The sequence below is a fragment of the Scophthalmus maximus genome, chromosome 1, assembly GCF_022379125.1.
Source record: "Scophthalmus maximus strain ysfricsl-2021 chromosome 1, ASM2237912v1, whole genome shotgun sequence".
NCBI lineage: Eukaryota > Metazoa > Chordata > Actinopteri > Pleuronectiformes > Scophthalmidae > Scophthalmus > Scophthalmus maximus.
In genome coordinates, this window is record NC_061515.1 from 14,180,028 (window position 1) to 14,200,731 (window position 20,704).

The 20,704-nt window shown below is 42.9% G+C and overlaps 1 protein-coding gene and 1 long non-coding RNA gene across 3 annotated transcripts; one reads left to right on the forward strand and one right to left on the reverse strand.

Moving 5' to 3' along the window:
• Positions 1-310: 310 nt before the first annotated feature.
• clstn3 (calsyntenin 3) lies at positions 311-19,927 on the forward strand. 2 transcript variants are annotated; one of them, XM_047330866.1, is made up of 19 exons: positions 311-703; positions 1,580-1,646; positions 4,273-4,395; positions 5,613-5,823; positions 6,024-6,232; positions 7,386-7,535; positions 8,120-8,305; positions 8,397-8,684; positions 9,230-9,342; positions 10,559-10,718; positions 11,513-11,560; positions 11,685-11,833; positions 12,702-12,850; positions 14,951-15,177; positions 15,285-15,446; positions 15,908-16,053; positions 16,273-16,408; positions 17,612-17,796; positions 17,881-19,927. In XM_047330866.1, exons 2-19 carry the CDS (start codon positions 1,580-1,582, stop codon positions 18,028-18,030), a joined length of 2,859 nt encoding a protein of 952 aa, XP_047186822.1. In that variant the 5' UTR covers positions 311-703; the 3' UTR covers positions 18,031-19,927. The 2 variants fall into 2 exon arrangements, with proteins under 2 accessions (XP_047186822.1, XP_035497167.1); XM_035641274.2 differs by having other exon boundaries at positions 312-703; positions 11,513-11,572.
• LOC118315686 lies at positions 3,029-13,711 on the reverse strand. The gene is made up of 3 exons (XR_004794906.2): positions 13,599-13,711; positions 9,187-9,409; positions 3,029-3,590 (listed from the first exon to the last, which is right to left on the reverse strand). It is a non-coding gene; the product is annotated as an uncharacterized LOC118315686 (long non-coding RNA).
• Positions 19,928-20,704: the final 777 nt, after the last annotated feature.

The following is a 20,704-nucleotide window of genomic DNA, read 5'->3' on the forward strand; positions in this document are numbered from 1 at the left end:
GTGTGTGTGTGTGTGTGTGTGTGTCATTGCCTTCCTCTACTCGACATGGGCGCAGGGCAAAAAGCGGTGATATGACGTCATTTTGCAGTCTGGTTATAGGTCACTTGTTACGCATGAAGCAGAGGGATAAAAAAAACAAAAAAAGTGATGAGATGAAGTGCTTTGTCGGGGTCTGAGTCACTGTTTATGTGCGTTCACCAGCAAAAAAGAGCCAGAGCAGCAGTCTGGTAGCCAGCTGGTGGGGGCCGGGGAGAGGGATGGAGAGGGAGAAGGACGCAGTGTGGGCGGGTTAAGAAACGCCGGGAGGGAGGGGACGCCAGCGTAACGTTCCCACCGTTTTTTTTCTCCTCCCTCTCATCTCCTCCGCGTAGCCGTTGAAAAAACCAAAAAAAAAAACAAGGGCATCCATCGGCGTCTTCATCTCCCTCACATCCCGTCAGCGGCTCGGAGACGCAGCGCTGACATTTGTCCGGCCGCTGCTGCAGAGTATCCCTGCGTGTGTGTGCGTGTGTGTGTGTGTGTGCGTGTGTCCTTCTCCAGCTGGAGGGGTTTTTTTGTGGGTTTGTTTTCGGCCAGCGGGGGACTGTCGAGTCGTGTCGTGTCGTGTCGTGTCGAGCCGAGCCGAGCCGAGCCGAGCGTGAGAGGCGGATGCTGCGAGTGGCGAGGCTGGGTACCAACCAGGAGCATCGCCGCACTCACCACGGTAATGTCACACCGCGCAGCTGCATTTCTTTTTGCGACATTTCCCCCCTCATCCTCCCCCTCCTGACTCCGGTGTACAGCCTCAGTACCGACAGCCATGTAAACCCGAGCTGTTAATGTGTGTCAGTACCCGCCTGTGATGTAAAGGGACTGGTTATTGTCGCATGACATTTTTATTTTTTATTTTAATATATAAATATATATAGTCCTGCTTTTTCTGTGCAGCAACCTGTGAACTGATGGAGCCTCCTGCTATAACAAACATCTCACCGGTTTATCACCATCCAGTGTATGTGCTGTAGCCTGTCAAGGACTGCAGCAGTGGGAAAAATGTTATGTCAATGTGAGCTGAACCCCCCCCCCCCCCCCCCCCTAATTTTTCAGTTGTGGCCACTGCTACAAGACGGCAGCTGCATTTTTGTCCACCTAACAAACCACAATTAAAACGTGGGGAAAACACCCACTCAGCCACGTACAGAAGCTGTTTCTAAATGTGCACGCTGCACGTAGGGCTGGGACTGCAAGCATGTCAGTGTGCCTCTCAGGGAAGCCAGAATACAGCATTATGGAGGGGCGGGGGGGGGGGGGGGGGGGGGGCATCAATATACTTATGGATTATTTGTCCGTTAATGCTCATTCAACATGTAGCTCCAGTTTCAGATCGTCATGTGGAGGTGACGTGTGACATGATTTTTCCTGCACAGACGACACTCTGCACCATCTGACAGGCCTGATCTCCGTGTCTGTCCAGTTACGGTGCCTATTTCTGCCACTGCTGATCAGTTGTTGATGCATGTACTGTAACACCCCCCCCCCCCCTTCTCTCTCCTCACCCTACCCTGTTACCCACCTCTACCTTCCGTCTTTCCTCCCTCAGATGGACAGAATGAGTTTTCTCTCCTTTCTCCTCCTTTGCTTGACTTCGGTTGCCACTGGCAACAAAGGTCAGTTCTTCATCCTTTCAACTGTTAATTGTGAAGTGTTGAGATAATGGTTTTCATTACCGTGGGAGCACACAGACCTTTCAGGGCGTTTTGTTTTTCCTGACAGGGTAATGGCTGTTTTGCTCTGAAATACGCAATAGATGACTTTATTATTGCTTCTCTTATGTGTCGTGATTAGACATAGTTTAAATTTCCTCATCACGTGCACTTGCGACCACACGCATCCATGTTTAAACATTTTATGTTTCGTCTCCATGACCCAGTGTGCCTGTTTCGCCTGTGCTGTGAATCTGCGAAGATGATAATCATGTTTCCCTGTCCATAGCAGCTTTATCATCCTGGATAACCATGACTCTGATTCAACATCATTGTTCCAGTGACTATCATGGGTGAGGGCGAGTGTCAGGAAAGGAGGTAGAGGAGAGCGATGCAGGGAAGGCGAGGAGATTGAAGGAGAGATGGAGTGTCAGAGAAACAGAGTGTGTGTGAGTGTGTGTGTGTGAGGGAGGGGGGAGTGTTAGGAGACACGGAGGAGAAGAAGCTGTGACAGGTGAGGACGTGGCCGAAAAAACGCAGGCCGATAAGGAGGGAGGAGGAGGTGGAGGAGAGAGAGGAGGAGGAGGAATGTGCGATACCGGTCCATTTCTGTTTGTGTGTGTGTGTGTGTGTGTGTGTGTGTGTGTGTGTGTGTGTGTGTGTGTGTGTGTGTTTGTGTGTGTGTGTGTGTGTGTTGTTGAGCGATAGAGTGACTGAGAAAGGAGGAGTGCCAGGGGAGTCAGAGAGAGATTGAATGGGATGCCTCTCAATCTGTAATCCTGGATGTAATCCACAGGCCTGATGCTCAGATTAATGCTATATAGCAGAGGAGGGAGGGAGGAGATCAGCAGAGGGGACAGAGGGCGGGAGATAAATGACCAAAAAAGGGACACGACAGAGGACTGTGGAAATAGAGGAGGAGGAGGAGACGGTGTCAGGTTAGACCTTGAGAGGAGACGATGAATGTCTTGGATCTGGGCCGGGTCTTGAACCTCAATACTTTTTTTTGGAGCCAATCAATATTTGTCTGAAGTAAATACAAGTAAACTAAATGATTAATTAATGAAGTAAATTGAATATTAATATCCATCAAATAATAATATGTAGGCAGTGTTTTTATAAAGCTGCTCATGTTTGGACACTTGACAACAATTACGAATTGTAACTTATGTTGTGAAATGAAAAATGTATATGGCAGCCATGTGATTATTTTGTATATGTATATTTTTTAATTCTGCTGATGAATTTCTTCATTAATTGACAAAAAGTCATAAATCATTGAGAAATCATCATACTTTGTCCAAATACTGAACAAAAGCCAAAGATATTCTCTTTATTATCACGCAAGACTAAAGGAAAACAGCAAGTCTCCACAAGTCATGATTCACAAATCAATCATCAAAATGAGTAATTGTTTTATTTTTATTCCATTGATTGATCAAATGATGACCTAAGTGCTCCAGAGGTACAGGCAAAAAGTTGTATTTAAAAAAAAAAAATTTGGCAAGTAGAAACATCAGCAACATTTCTTTTGAGTCTCAAAAAGTTTAAGTTGTTCTAAAGCAGAATTTTAATGTTGTAGTTACTCAATTTAGTTGATTAAAAAGTACATAAATATAGAATTTTGTATATTTTTACTCTGCTTCAACGAGTTAAAGTACTACAAAATGGAAATACATTTTTTTAAGCACTGAGATAAATTTAGAAAAAGCATTCAAATATTCCTCAGTAAAATACAGATCAAAAGTATTGGGGTTTACAACTGAAAAGATTCCTGGGACTCAACTCTGCCTTTGAACAGAGAGCGGTTTGATCTGGTCCAGAACCAGCAGCATTTTTCCTCCGCTGACTCTCCTCCCACCGACAAGACAGCGTAATTAGTTCCAGTCAGATTTCCAAGAAAATTCCCTGTGAAAACAACAAAGCAACTGCTAAACACAAGTCGTGTGCCTCTGTCTGATTTCAAACTCTGTGGTTCCAGTGTTGGGAGATTGAGGACAACAGAAGGAATTGCACGCCGCCTTTTGTGTTTGCTCCTTGCCGGAGTGTAAAATCATCATCCTTCTGCCTCATTAACTTGGTCTTTGATCACTCAGTGCAGAACATTCACCACAGTGATGAATAATTAATTCACAATTAAAGGTTAAATTCACAGTAAACCTCGGGCACTTGATTTTGACTCTGCTGTTCTTCGGAGCATCATTGTGCAGCGCCTGTGGAAGGCCAGTTTGGCTGATTGATATGAGCAATATCCCCCTCCGTGTGTGATAAGGTGAAATCTGACTGGCTTTAATTATACTGCCAACCTGGGAGGTTGTTCAGTGGCACTTGATGTGGACGACAGATGATGGCCTACATGGAGAGAGGACAAACATAAGACAAAAAAGAAAGAAACCTAGGAGGATTTGAATGTGATTAAACTGTGTCTTTGTGGTTTGCACACGCCGACCATATATTGTGCATTTTCCCACCCGTGCACACCCTCACCATGTCCTTGTCCGTAATGGAGTGTTAAAAATAGACACGTTGGTTCCTTCTAATTGCTCCATTTAACCCAAAGCCTCTTCGGTCTCCTCTCTGTGCCATTCAGCCAATAAGCACAAGCCATGGATCGAGACAGAGTACCAGGGGATTGTCATGGAGAACGACAACACCGTGCTGCTCAATCCCCCGCTCTTCGCCCTGGACAAAGATGCTCCTCTTCACTACGCTGGTAACACCTACGGCAATAAACGCGCATGGACGAATGTAGGAGGAGAGAAATGGCCAGAAATGCTCTCAGATATTTAAACTAGCCCGTGCAGTGGCTTGGTTCGTGCTGGCTACTGTGAAAAATAGGTCAAATCATGTGTTTGCACGGTCAAAAAAAGTCATCTCACCAGGCCGAATAAAAAAATAATAATCCAACTTTTATTTCGCAGACAGGAAGGCACTGCAATCGTGTGACCAATTTGAGGAAACAATTTATATATAGTAAGATAAGATTACATAAAATAAGTACTTTATTGATCCCGAGCTGGGAAATTCCGGTCTTTTTTTTCCTTTTCTTTTTTTGTAAACATGATGCCTATTATTACAGTTTGGAGCTATTGCCAGCCATAGTCTACATATTAAAGGCAATGTATTCAGAGTCCACTATTTTTAGGCCATCATAGTGTAATTCAACCCTTCATTGCGAGAGCAGTCAGCAGCTCTCTGCCTCTGCAGCCGTATTAAACAAGGTTATCGTGTTTGCACTCGGAGTCCTGGAAATAACCGTGTTCAGTCAAATTACAGAAGATCAAGTAGAATTACTCAGGGGCTCCCTGAAATATATTGGGGCTCGTGTCAAGAAGGAAGAGAAAATTAGCCGCTTGAGCACAAACCTTCCCCACCTTTGATTTATGTCCGACAGGGAAGATTAACTGCCATTCTACAGCTTCTATTTTAGTGCCAGCTGCAGTCTCTTCTCCTCCATTTTTATGATGATTGCTTGTAGAGTGATAAAATGGCATTTGAAGGAATTTCTGGATCCAAAGACAAGTGGACATGTCTGAAATCTACTGAATACATCAATGCATGGCACATCTCATACTGGTTTATTTCTGATTCATTATCTAGCTACAGTAACAATTATAACCTTCAAAAAGGTAAAATAGCGCTTCAGGATATTAAAAAAAAAAGTTGATCGTAGTGAATTTGCAGGAAATCACTGAGGCAGCAGAGTGAACCTGTTCCAAGGGCTGTTGACCCCTAATCTTTAACTATGAATGTTGATTGCACCTCTGTTTTGTTGCAGGATCTGAGGTTTAGTGTGGGTTACGTATGTTAGGGCACAAAAACCCATAAATGTGTACTGGAGCCTGACTGTGGTGGTCTTTCACAGGAATGAGTAAGAACCTGAGGAAAATCTATTGTAAATGCCAATGTCTCCCTCCCTCCCTCTACCAGGTGAAATCTGCGGCTTCCGGGTTCACAATGGCCCCTCTGGTTCTGGGTCTGTCCAGTTCGAGGCGGTGGTCCTGGACCGCTCCACTGGCGAGGGCCTGGTCCGGTCCAAGGAGCCGCTGGACTGCGAGAGCCAGCGGGAGCACAGCTTCACCATCCAGGCGTACGACTGCGGGGAGGGACCCGACGGAGTCAATAGCAAGAAATCTCACAAGTCAGTGCACACTCCTCCTCCTCCTCCCAATTCAGAATATATTTCATGTTTATTGCAATAATTCCAGTCTCTGTCTAACGGTTCCTATCTAATGTAAAGGCTCTCAAGCCATTTATGCCGCCTGTCGTTACAATAATCTCTCTCCGCTTGTCCGTCTCTCTCTCTCTCTCTCTGCTTCCCTCTCCTGCCTCCTCCCTCAGGGCCACCGTGCATGTTCGTGTTAACGACGTCAATGAGTTCTCCCCTGTGTTTGTCGAGCGTCGCTACGAGGCGTCCGTCCCAGAGGGGCGTCTGTTTGACCGAATTGTGCGCGTGGAGGCTCTGGACGCCGACTGCTCCCCGCAGTACAGCCAGATTTGCTTCTATGACATCATCACTCCCAATGTGCCCTTCGCTATTGACAACGACGGTGAGATATGTTTCATCTTGTGGCTGCACATCAAAGACTGCTGGAACCGGAATTAATAGCGCCACATAAATTTTTGTCATTCTGTATAACAGAAATACAATTCTCCTTCCAGTAACCGCGTAATTGTTTTGCTTATTTGCTGTCTACAGTCTTTGTTCTGCGTGGAAACACAGAATTCAATATTCAGTTCAGCGTTCAGCTAAACTCACAATGTCCGCAATTACATGATGAGCACACACAAGACACCACTGCAAATTGATGTCTGCATAGTGACAGAGTGAAAATATCTGGCAGGTACCTAATTTCTCTCACAGGTAGAAACTAGAAGAGGTTAGAATAGACTTTGTGTGGGAGGACTATTGTTCTGCCTCTGCACCTACACTGCAGGAGCCTATTTGGCTTGATATAGCATTCCCTTCTGTTTCCGGGCGGCGCGTAGATTCCCTTAAATTCTTCTCAGGGAAAGAGCGAATGTCACAAGATCACCGTGTCCTTTGGCTGGTTCATGGGAGATCGATCGTGGCCATTTTGTAACGTGACACAGCGGCCAAGGAGGACCCTGTTTTAGGATGACTCTGCAGAGTTGTCTCGGACTCGTAGGGTTTTTTAGTGAAGGACCAGCGGCTCCTTTCATCTCTGGATCAGACTGGCACCGCAGAACTGAGACCTTTTGTTCCAACCTTGTAGCTGTAGGCTGGTCACTGTCTTTTTCCCGCGCTTTGTTTTTCTCGATTGCTACCAGTGTCTCTCCTCTGTTCCCCTCACCATGTCAAAGCATCTTTTATTCTTACCTATTGCTTGTCAGCTGTCATGCTGAGCGCCGTCAGCCTATCACAGCTACTCGCTGTTACCTTTACCTCTAAAAACAGGAGAACCCTTCAGTTTTCATTCCTGTTTACTGCAATACGTCTTCTTCTGTTCTTTTTCTCCCTTACGTATAGTTTCTAAACATGACGTTAGCTCTGCTGATCTGTATGTGCCGTGATGAAAGCTTTACCGTGAATGAGTGCATCGTGTGTGCCGTGCTTTTAATGACAAAAGCTTGCTGTTGATGACTAACCCTTCTATTTCTGTTTCCCTTTCATTCTTTATTTCATTATTTCCTGCTCGTTCTTTCTTTATCACTCTCTCTCTCACTCTCTCTTGCTCCAAGGTAACATTAAGAACACAGAGCCGTTGGATTCGAAGCATCAGCGCGTTCACACCTTCTGGGTGACCGCCTTCGACTGCGGAAAGAACCGCGCTCAGGCTGACGCCCAGGTTGTCGTCACGGTCAAACCGTCCTGCAAACCCGGATGGATCGGTAAATCAATGTCACAGATCACTTTGCTTCTGCCCCCATTGTTTTCCTTGGGTAACTCTCACGAGGACACAGGGATGTGTTCTTTAGTCGTTCAATCTGTTGCTTTGTGGTTCAAACGACGGGTTTGATTTGGAATGTGTGTGGGCTGCTGCTCGGATGAATCACCTTTGTATGCTTATGTAAAGAGCAGAGTTTTCAAAGAGGTGATGCTGAAGTTAAATAACATGAAGGGGAGGTTATTAATTAAAGTGTTACACAATATTTATAGCATCATTCATAATTTTGTGTGTTTATTAATTCTACTGCGTTGTATCCTCTGCATTGTGCTCTGAAATGTCAGTGCTGCGCATTTTAGATGTCAGTTTCCAGCTAACTTGACAGTTTTTAAGTTAATTTGAATATATATTTTAAGAAAGCTGTGAACGATTAAGGGAAGAGACAAGAAGTGAGAATTTTTGGTGGTTGAATAGTTTGAGAGTGTATGAAAGGGATTGTATTAGTGTATTGCATTAACAGGTCTGTCGATTGACTCCCAAACCTGACGGTCAGGTTTCAACCATCTCACTGTGTCTCGCTGTCTTTAGGGTGGACCAAGCGTGTAGAGTACACACCCGGGTCGGGAAGCATCCCCCTGTTTCCCAGTTTGCATTTGGAGACCTGTGAGGAGACTGTACGGAACATCCAGGCCACCGTAGAGCTCCAGACCGGCCACATCGGGAAGGGCTGTGACAGAGACAGCTACTCTGACAGATCTGTGCGCAGACTCTGTGGTGGGTTTTGCTTCATGCCAGAAAACATGTGACTGATTGGGAGTCAGGTTCTATTTTATTAATACTCTTTCTATGTTTTATCTTCCACTAGGTGCTGTCAGAGGTGAAGTCGACCTCCTCCCACCTCCGTCTCCTGCAGCCAACTGGACCTCGACTCTGCCCACTCTCCCCTCTTCTGATTCATCATTGGTCTTCTCCTTCAACGGATCCAACCACGTTGCCGTGGTGCCAGATTCAGTCGTCTCCGCCTTGTCCGGCGATCACTTCACCCTGCAGCTGTGGATGCGAAGGGGCGGCGCCAACATCCAACCCACGACCACTCAGACCAGAGGAAATCGCAAAGAGGAGGAGACCATCGTATGCAGCACTGTCAAGAATGGTGTGTTTCAATGACACTTCATGAGGGTCATTTGTGGAGAGTATGATGGGCCCTTTTTTTATAACTAATGCTAAAAGAAATGTTGCGTTTTCTTCTTACCCTTTAGAAGGTCACCCACTCAAATCCCCTGAGCTACAGTGAGAATCACGCCTGGAAAATATAATCTAAACTTTTTATAGCTTTAACCACAACTTTGAAGGGTGCTCTCGAGAGAAGCACTTGACCCCCAGCTGCCCCACTTGAGCAGCCAAGTGGGAAACAGAGGAACAGTAAACTGCTGTAATTGTGCCAGGGCAGAATATTGTGTACATCATGTGAATACTACTTTGTACGGGTGTCGCTTGAAGGCAGCAAGTTTAGCAAAAATAGAAAATACAATTCAGAAGAAGAAAAAAAAGATTCAAATCTACAGTAAGGTAATTGCACATTTTGATTCCTGCTGTGGTTGTCCTCTGCAGAAAGGCCTGGTAATGTCAAGATGTTTTGACAAGACCACACTGACCTCCAATTATCTTCTGTTTCTCTCCCCGTCTCCTGCTCTACAGACGACTCCTACTCCCACTACTCCCTGTCCGTCCACGGCTGTCGCCTCTCTCTCTTCTACTGGCCCGACGTCGCTGCTGCGCGGCCTGTCAAGTTCTTGTGGAAACTGGAGCAGGTACTGAGGGAATGGCAACACTTAGCTTTGATGTTCTCCATTGCACTTGTTTCCTCTGTGTTTGTACCTTGAAGTGAAACAGAAATGGAGGAGACGCTGTCGTTAGAATTAAATGATGACATGCTCTTTTACAAAACATGCATCTTCCGACAATGCACATACGAAAACCCCCCAAAAAAGGAGGTTTGTTACGACATCAAATAACATATTAATGTTTACTGAATCGTGCGACAAAAAGAACAACAAAGAAGAAGTTTACCAAGATAAAGTGTTTTTTCCCCTTAATTTCTCCAGGTTTAGTTAATTTGTAAGTGAAGAGACAAATCAGTCGTTGTCAAATATTCAGTACATATTTACAAAATCTATTTCTATTTCTATCTTAATAGTAGTAACTAGTGGTGGAACACAAAATGGAACTCTGTTTCATACTTTCATTCTGGTATTGTCTACTATATTATGCTAAACATACACGTGATAACAGTGACACAAACATCAGAATACATGAAGAGGAGGAGGAAATGTTTCAGAGAGAATTTCTTGAATATTTCTTGAATATTTCTTGAATATATACATTGCATGCATGTGAGTATAATGTGGTTTAGTGTGGGCGGGGTGGGGGGGGAGTTGTTTTGACTGAAGATACCGGTCCCAGACAGATTGAAGCAGCTTGGATTAAAGGATGCTGAGCTGATACAGAGACGATTTGTTAAATCCTTCTGTCTGAACCACGATATCTTATTACCCCAGTCTTTCTTTTCTGTCCCCCCCGCCGTCTCTATAATTCTCCTATCTTTCTCCTTTATATTCCTTCTCTTATCACTATACCTATTGACAAAAAAAGGCTAAAACAAATGTGTACAGGAGTTTGCATTGAGCAAACAGACAGTAACTAAATTATATAATTACAGAAATACTTTTCTCAAACCTGAGGTTGGGAACAACTGCAAGGTATATACATTTTGTTACTACTAAATCCACCAGCATCAAAGAGCCAATATTCTGCTGAATGAGTACTTTTATTTTTTAAACTTTACCTATCAAAAGTACAGCCCGACTGATATTGATTTTGTGGGGCTGATGCCAATACTGATATTAGGGAGTAAAAAAAAATTCTGCTACAGCTATATTGGCCAATCATATCAAATTAAGGAAAGATAGATATTTCGACTGTTTGCTTTGTTCAGGCTCATGTTGAATTGTGTTGTCCGTCCAACAGGTGTGTGACAGCGAGTGGCATCATCTGTCACTCAGCGTCCAGTTCCCCTCAGTGACCCTGTATGTGGACGGTGTGACCTTCGACCCGGCTCTCATCCACGACAACGGAGCCATCCCTAACCCCGCCCCCCGCCAGAGGATGTTCATCGGCGCCTGCTGGGGTAGGACACTGACATTTATGCTGAGTGGATTCACAACTGTCATACATTTCATTCCAGCTTCATGATGGATTTTGACAAAAATGAGAGCTAACGGAGCAGAGAGAGGAATCCTGATTTTTTGTGTGTGTGTGTGTGTGTGTACACGCTTTGGGCAGCAATTTTGTTTGCTTCGTCCTTTGCATTGCTCGGTCACTAAAATGTAATTTACACCACACAGCACCAAAGAAAGCTGATTGAAGCAATGGGAAGTTACAAACCCTCGTAAGGCATCTCAAGACAATCTGCCGAGACGTTTTCATCCTCGCGCCTTTCACTCCCTCATTTCACTCAGTTATAATTTGGTTGATGCATTTTGTCTTGAGGGCTAATAATATAAGTGTCATATCAATTATTCAGGACGACAGAGCAACACAAGGGCCAGACAGCTATCAGCCACTTACACCCCAACCACTGGTTAAAATGGGAAACTCACTGGCTGCCAATTAGCGCTGAATAACACGCGCGCACACACACACTTTCCCGTCTACGGTGGAAGTCGCTCTGCTGCCTGTGTGGCAGCAGCTGCTGCAAGATAATGAGGCGTTGGTGCATTTTTAAAAATACCGTCTTCAGCTTTTTCGATTGCGTTGTCTCACTCATGCCGGCTCCTTTTATTTATATTTTTTTTTACTACGCCCGTCAAACTGTGGCACCTCCAGTCTCCCTCTCACGTCCTGTTCACACATCACTACATTTAAGTGTCTCTCTCATTGCGTCTTCTTTTTCTATTCCCCTTTGACTTTTTTTCTCTGCAGAGCCCGAAGAGAAGCAGAGGGAGATACTCAACAACACCATTCCAGAGGGTAAAGACTCAGGTGACCTGCTTGTTTTCACTCTTCTGTCAGCGCGACAGTGTGCAGCCTGCCATTTTGCTGTGTCATTGTTGGATTGGATTGGTTGGATTTTCACTGGATCTCTGGTCTTCAGTGAAGTATGTAGGTGGTTACCACGGCCTGTTGTCTGGGGTGACGGTGCGTCCCGGCAGCGTGGAGCCGCACAGTGTGGTGGAGTGTCTGTACGCCTGCAGGGAGGGGCTTGACTTTGGAGACCTGGAGACTCTGGGCTCTGGCATGAAGGTAACACCTCAGAGAAATGAATCTCACAACATTATGTATAGAGGGAGAGGGGAATTAACGCATATCTCTGATATATACATATACATTGGCTCTATCATTCTTATTTGTAGAATTTTGAGTTTTTAACATTCAAAATGAAAAACACAGCTCTTCATTTAGTTCACCATGCTGCTGTTTATTCTCCAAACCTTTTTAACTGTTTCCTTCATCATTGCCAAGCCAGTTTCCTTATATACACTCCATCAATCAGTCACGTGACTTACTGTATCGATAACCACAGTAACTTTATTGATTGTTTATTGTTTTTTTGTACAATTCTCTACTCTATGGCCAGCAAACACATCACTACTTGTTTATGGTATTTGTTTTTTTGTTGTTGTTTTTTAAAATATAATCTGAATTTATACTGTCGGATTATTTCTTAGTTGAGGCAAACCTCCCCATGTTTATGGACAATTTTTTTTAAAGAACCTGTTTGGGTTTCACAATAAGCACATTGATCCAGAAGCGATGTCTCCATCTACTTCTAAACTGTTTTAAATTGTTTCGCCCTTCTTGGTCAGAAATTGGTTGTTTCAGTTGCCAATTGGTTTTATTCAGTGATCAGAAATCTGTGTGCATTTTTTAGATATTGTACATGATCACACTGGATATTCTTAATGTTAATTCTGTGTTTTTTTTCTTCTTTTAATCTTTTTAACCTTTATTGAACTAGGTTCAAGAGGATTAACTCTTTTGAACTTTTCTGTACCGTTAAACGTAGATGTGAAGCATCCAATTTTGTCTTGAGTCTTGGTGACATGATAAAAATTTGTATAAATATGTAAATTACTTTTTAACTCGTCAAGTCTGTCCTTTGACCCTGCAGGTTCATGTGAACCCCAGCCAGTCAGTGTTGGTGCTGGAAGGAGATGACATCGAGAGCTTTAATCGCGCAGTGCAGCAGGTCACTTACAGAAACTCTCTACGCTTCGCCACCCCTGGAGTCCGACCCCTCAAACTCAGCACCTCGCTCAGGTACACGCGCACACACACACACACACACGTACACACACAGGCACACACACACACCCACACCCACACACATTAATAACACGTGTGTGTGTCTGTTTTCAAACGTAACTCAGCAAAATCCAGGAAATTAACTGGAAGCTTTAGACGACGACACAGACTGAGGAAAAGTGACATCACAAAGTTCTGAACATCCCTCGTGTTCCATCAGTTCATGGTTCACCGTGTCTGAGACTTGAGTTTTCCTCCAGCAGTATGCAGGAGACACATGAAGTGTCACTCTCTGGCCTCTGCTGCTGCTGCTACATGTAACTTCTTTGAGATTGAACTAATCAAACATGGACCTTGCCTTGTCAGTGATAAGGGCTGGTGTTGCTTGAAAGAAATGATTATATAGAGAATATGTCACAGCAAGAGATAACAGGGAATATCTTATCTCTTTGTACATTGAGAAACCAAGTAACTTCTGCTTTGAAGGCATCAACTGCAGGCAGCAATTTGTTTTTTCCTGCTTTGGAGGTTGTTGAAGGATTATGTTTAAGAAACCGTCTCGCTGGTTGTTCCCTTCTTGGTTAAGAGAACATTGAGTGTAGAACCATTTTAATCTGTCATCCCGGTGTTGTTTACTTTTTTTTCACTTGAAAAAAATTATCTATTTCTATTTGTCAGCATGTTTTAAGCATGTTTCTAACTGTTCAAATGTTCAGCAGTTCCGTAATATTGTAGGATTGCACACAATATTATAATTTTTTACCTTGAATACTGTTGTTGTTCCACAACACTGTTCAGCTCCTGCACGGTCCCTGAACATTATCCCACACTGGTTCAGTGCGCATCACACTGAATCACCTGACTGTGAAATAAAAAGCACACAAACTCTGTTTCCGGGTCAGTGCCCAACCACGCTTAACAACTGGAGACCGGCTCTCTGGCTTTAGCAGTCACTTTTAGCTGATTAAATATTAAGTCACCCTGGGAAGTACAGTCCGTTGCATATACTGTGTGGTATATTGTGTTATACCAACACTAGCAACCTGCTGACCAATTGGATCTCATCAGCCTCTCGGCCTGTGTAGATATTCTTATTACTGTCTTTGGGGACTGTGGTTTTTGTGGCGCGTTTATAAGATTAAAATGATTACCAGGCCACAAGCTGGTGCTGGAGGTTTTTTTTCCTCTGACTGTTTTTAAGATTCCAATGATTCAAGGTTATGGACAGATTTATTTTTTTTCTCCTGGTTTTCTGCTGAAACTTTTTCTTCAGCCTCTTTTATTACGTGTGTGAAGATTAGACTGATTTGTGGCCAGGAGTTACCCAGATGGCTGAACAGCAGGCCCTTCTGGAGAGGACGATAGAAGCAGCTGCTCACTCTGATAGTGGAAATGTAACACACAAACAAATAGACTCTCTCTCTCTGGTTAATCCCCTTTCAAATGTGATGCTGTATAATGTTGCAGAGGAATAACGATATGTAAGCAGCATGTTATCAATCTGACTTGTTCTCCCTTTCTGGCAGGGAAATTCAATTTGTAACAGCAGGACTACTATGTTTTGACATTTGCTATTTTTATTGTCACAACGGACAAAAGTTATCCACCGTCATGGTGGAATTAGGGAACTGGATTATGAGAACATTGCACTGGATATAGAGACGTTTCGGTACATGATCACTTTCTTGATGTCATGTCGCTAATCTGAGAACGAATCCAAAAGTCTACAGCTATGAGAGTGATGTTTTGTGTTGAATGCTGACATAGTCATGGGGACCAAAGATGTTATAATTCACTCTGAGAGGGCAATTAATGTCTGAACCAGATTTAATGGTATTCAATCAAGTATAGTTATTGAGATACCTCATGGTCAGGACAGAGGTCAGAAAAGTCAGTAGGAATGTTTCTCTTGGCAGCATGAATGTCTGCACTTTAGTCAGGACCTTAGTGGTGGATCTACGAAGATATTATAAAAATCCAGAATGTGTTTTGGCCAACTCTGCAAATAGTTGGGTTATCAAGTGACAGTGTAGTACTGTCACTACTAACAGTCACATTCGTTCCCCGTTCTCCTTTCATCTCTCTTTCCCACTTTGACACACTCTTTCCTGCCAGATGTTTCAACGAGGAGAGCTGCCTGTCCCTCAAGCAGCTGGAGGGATACCTGGTGGTCCTCCAGCCCGACGCCCCTCAGATCTCTCTGTCAGGCGTCGGCCCTCATCTGGCCCGTCCTGCCCCTGAGTTCGAAGGTCCCCGTGGTGTCCCCCTTTTCCCTGAGCTCCGAATCGTCTGTTCCCTGTCCCACGCTGTCAACACTGCGGCACAGGGGATGGAGGGTGGAGGTCAGTCATCCATGAAATGGCTCCAAATCCTTACAGATTTATCACATTTTTGTTGGCTCATTTTGTTTATTTGTCATTCGTCTCCTGCCCTTTCCATCATCTCTTAGCGCTGATGTCCGACGCCGTGGCTCACACCTTGGACGGCTGTGAGGTCCAACCACTGGGAGAGGAGCTGAACCCTGAGAGGGAAGAGCTTCTGGTGGACATGGATGTTGTGCGAGAAAGAGGACTGGAAATCATCAACACGACTGCCTATATTGCCATCACAGGTACAGTTGTTCATTAAAAAAATCTCTATACCTTTTAAAAATTGTCACACAGTGTCACAGACTATATTATTATCTTCCTTTTATCTGATTTTAACAAGGAGATTCTCATTGAGATTTTTATAAATCACCTCGTGCCCAATTAAAATCTGTAGGAAGAGCAAAACTCAAAATACAGAAATACAGATCAATCTCGTGTGAAATAACTTTGGCAGAGATTTTTGTTTGCATATGAAACTATAAAATTGGTTTTAAGGGCCTTAAAAACTTCCCTACTCTTTTCATTGAAATTCAATGTAATAGTCCTTATGACCTAAAAAGCAAAAGTCATCCATCCGATACAGCCACCCCCAGCTGTCAATAAGCAGCTGCAGACAACGTTTCTCTTCTCCTCCCTATCGTCTCAGTATTGACTCCCTGTCTCCTTTTCATTCTGTTCCCTCTTTGTCCACCGCTCCTTTCAGGTGCCGAATCCATCTCTGTGTACGAGGACGTCCTTCGCTCAGTCCGCTACCGACTAGCCAAAGGATCGGCCCGCTTTGAGAGGCGGTTCCGCCTGTCCTGCTCCGAGATGAACGGCAGATACACCAGCAACGAGTTGACTCTAGAGGTGAGGGCAAACATCGCTCACATAACGCCTCTGTTACTGGCAGGAAGATTAATATTCTTTAGATACAGGCCTGGAAGTTCATTCTTGATCTTAGGGAACAGTGTGTAAGTGTGAAAGCAGACCTTCAAGCTTAGATTATGTTGAAACATTTCCTTTGCTTAGTGACTGTTGGATTAAAAAAATTGTTTTCATACATGGTTCTCCTCCTTCCGTCATCAGGTCAACTTCCTCCACTCTTTGGACAGTATGTACCACCCGTCTCACCTGCTGGCCTCCCAGCAGCAGTTCCTTCATCCATCCCACCACGCTGGGGAGTTGAGTGGACACACTCTGCCCAATCCACATCGCAACTCAGGTGACATTTCCCTCTCCCTGGCTTTCAACAAAGTACCATTCATTGTTATAGCAACTTTCTAGAACAGATGTCACTAAGTGCTTCACAAGATAAGACAAAAAAAATAAACACACAAGAGTGAAGCATTCATGTAAACAGCAGTAAATAGGTAAAAATAAAAATAAAGTAAAATAATTAGGACTTAACAGAGAGAATATAACGGCGGGTCTCACGTCACTTTTTAAAGCTTTCCACAGTTTTCACAAATTTTAAATCCAAAGGGAGTTTCAGACCTCGTAACTTCAAAGGCATTGAATGCTTTTTTTGTTTTAAACCTGGAGCGGGGAACCAACAGATCCTTATCAAAAGACCCCAGACAACCAATGGTGATAAAGGGCGGCAGCAGATCTCTAAAAGCAATTACAAGATTATGTTCTGAATTTGATGCAGAGCCATTGAAACAAACAGTGTGTGCACAGCGTGGTCGTCACCTCTGGTGTTCCAGTTCTGCAGTAACTTCAGAGCGATTATCAGCTTGAATCATGGTGCCAACACAGTCTCAACAGGCTAGAATTTAAGTCTGCCCTCAGGGAGATGGTCAGTTTGGTTCATTGTGTTTTCATCGTTTTTTTTTACTTTCATACCCAAAGTGGGAAAAAACTTTGAGCAGAGCTTTTTATTAACTTATAGGTATTCGGTGAAAAGCTTTGGAGAACAAAAATTATATTATAGAAAAGAATTTTAGGAGAAATCTTACAAAAACAGAATATTTTGAAGATTTCTTTTGGCTTTGTTAACACTCAAAACATAAGGCTTTATAAACTAGTCACAGATATCGTTTTTTAAATAAAGATTGGTCAAACACATAGTACACTGTTGTGTACTATTTCCAGACGTGTAAGAGTACACACTTTATCTTCTAGTGAGTATTTATAACATGAGGATGATATATATAAGTGTAGTTAAAAATAACTACTGTGCCTGTGTTCACTGTAATGAAAGAACATGTCACCCAGTGCAACAGTTTGGCTCGATGTGTTTTTGATTATATTGATTGGTCTTTGGACAATAATGGAGCTTTATGGCACAAAGGCGTAATTTACACCAGTCTATGGATACACAGATTGTACTTGTCAGTGAGACAAGTTGGATTTGCTGACATTAGAATAATTGCATCACAATTATATCACAAATTTATTTTCTATGCATAATTTGATTTGACAGTGGTACCAGGAGCAGCCACCGTCATCATAATGGTGTGCGTGGGTTTCCTGGTTGTTATGGTGATCCTGGGCGTTTTCCGGATTCGCTCCATCCATCGCCGTGGTGAGGGTGCCAGGGGCGGGGCTAAGGAGGGTAGCAGCCAGTGGGACGACTCTGCCCTCACCATCATCGTCAACCCAATGGAGGTAAAAAACCTGATCAGTGATTGATTTTGATTGATGGCGCCTGTTCGGCTCTTGTTTTAACCCTCACGTCGGTCTTCCCCACAGTCCTACGAGTCTCGCATGGGAATCTGTGCTGACAACGAAGGGGAGGGGGAGGAGGATGAGGAGGCAGCAGAGTCACCCGATGAGGCGAGCGACGACCAGCGGATCATCATCAAAAAAGAGGGTAGAGATGGCAACGCCCGTCGCTACTGAGCCACATGTATCTCTGCACCAGTTCTCATGGAAACAACAAACCGGCTCACCAGTCACACACTCCAACACTTTTAATATCAACGACTGCTGACACCACTAGTATAAGGAATGTATGCATACAAACACTACGCACAACACAGTCACTGTAATACTCTTGACACTCAACACCATATGTGACCTATAGCCAACAACAGGCTGTTGTTCTTCACCTAAATGTTCAATGGCACAATGTATACAGTTAATGTAATTTAACCGCCTGAGCAAACCCCACCAAATTGTATGTGACGCACCAGTTCTAAATCACACAATGGTCATGTGATGTACAGTGTAATACTGGTTGAATGAGATTTCTTTATTTTGTTTTGTTTAAAAAAAAAGAAGATTGTATTCTATCTTTTGTTATAGAACACAGAATGAAATCTTTACAAAATGAAAACTGGAACGACCCACAACATGCAGGCCTCGGATAGATCAAAGACTCAGGCCTTGATCCCGACATGTCTTTTCACACCCTTGTTAGACTGACTCCAGAAGTCTGTGCACAAGCTCTTTTCTCCCTCTTTGCATCCTCTCTTGACACATTCCTCAAACAGAGTGAGGACAGTGAGGTCAGACATTACGGTCACTCTCCAATCTATTTGCAAAACCTGAGGAAAAAAATTGAAAGAAAAAATGACATGCTTGCAGGTAATTTTCTTTTGATATTGTGACTTCTGTCGTGCTTCAGCTACCAATTATATTTCATCTGTTGCCGATGATAAGATCTGAGGACTATCAACCAATAAACCTTGTCCTTTAAACAAGTTGGTTCTTCTGCAAAATTCCAAAAACACTCAATAGCGTCCTCTTCGTGTTGAGTCAGTGTGGTTTTTGCTTTTAAACTGGAATCTTTGCAAGGATTCAAATTGGTCGATAAAATGGCATTGACAGTAAAACTGATGTAACATGACCTCTGACCCCTCTCCCTCCTAGTGACCGCTGGAATGTCTCTAAATGACTCTCACTGCACAGTTTCACTCAACTGCACACTGCTCTTACAACAACTGCAGGACATCACAACACACACACACACACACACACACACACACACACACACTCACACTCCATGATGCTACCCCTGCTGTCTCAAGAATGTCAGCTCAGCTTGGGCAGTTTTGATTGTATCGATTGTAATAAATTTTCTGTACATACAGTGATGGATATTACAATATTATTGTTATTACTATTATTATTATTGCAGCCACTCGTTCGCTTTTTCTGCACACTGAGAGGGAGCAGATTATGATTTCTTTCTTTTCTATTTGAGTAATCACCTTTACTGCATCAGAAAACAGTATAATGATGATAATAATAGTAGTAGTGATAAGGATGAAAATTCCTGGCTTGATGAGTGTCTCTTAATTTGTGTGTAATATTGTTGTAATTTAAGAATTTGTCAATATCTGAATCACAGAAAAAGGAGGGCACATTGTTGTGATACATAGATAGGTCATGTCACTTTATCTTTTACACTTCTGGGTGATTTTTTCACATTTTGAAACTTTTTTAAAAATTTTCTATTTACTTTCCACATCCTATACCTTTGGTTCAATGAATGTACAACTGTGTGCTTCTCTTCACCTCTCCCTCCTCCCTGTGCGTCTCTTGATGTCCGTCTGTGTAGCCTATCAATGTGCAGTGCTAAACCTGTCAGTAAATAAAGCCTGTTGTTTTTTGAGTGTGATGTTAAGAAGGAATAAACATTGCATCGATTAATAACTTATATTATTACTATGTTACTATTGGAACATTACCTGTAATTATTGATACGACGATGACATGGATTATGCTGACTAATTGTTATTGAGAACTGTCAGAAAACATTACAAAATTCATAATAAAAACACTATATGACGTCTCCATGGGAAGGATTTCTTGTTAGCGTAGGGTTCTCACTGAATGAAGTCATACAATATTACTTCTGTATATGAATTCTAGTACCGCGTACAGTACTTAGGGTACCAAACTACTATACTGTAAATGCCAGGAGTGGTAGTATGCAATTAAGTAGTTTCCCCTTATTAACTGAACCCTGCACTTAAGTAAACATTTAAGATGCATGTACTTTACTTATATATATATATATAAACCTTTTTTATGCAACTTCATGTATTTTAATTAATTTTCTCTCCGCTATTTTTAATCCAACATCTGTATTTACTGACTGTTTTACAGTTTATTACACGCAAGACAGGATATACTTAACATGCATGATGTATTTTAGATTCAACTAAACGGCACATTTTAGGAAAGTCCACCGGCTCCAAACGGCTTCAAAAATAAGACGCTGCTGCCTTCAAATTAAAGCACCTTTAATATAATCCAGTATTACAGTAGTCTATACAATCAGCGGTGAAAAGTATTACTCCGATCATTAATAAATCTTAATCTACTACTTAAGTAAAATTTACTGTAGCTCCTAAAAAAAAAGAGTAATCAATTAAAAGCTGAAAAGTACTGCATTCACAAAATGTACCCAGCAAATTATAGTTTATTAACAAATCTAGAACGGTCTATTGAAGTTTACGTTACTATATGTGATTGTTGACATATATAATTCTGAATATTAAGTGGCAGTTTAATGTTGACAAATCTAGAACGGTCCATGTAAGTTTACGTTACTATATGTGATTGT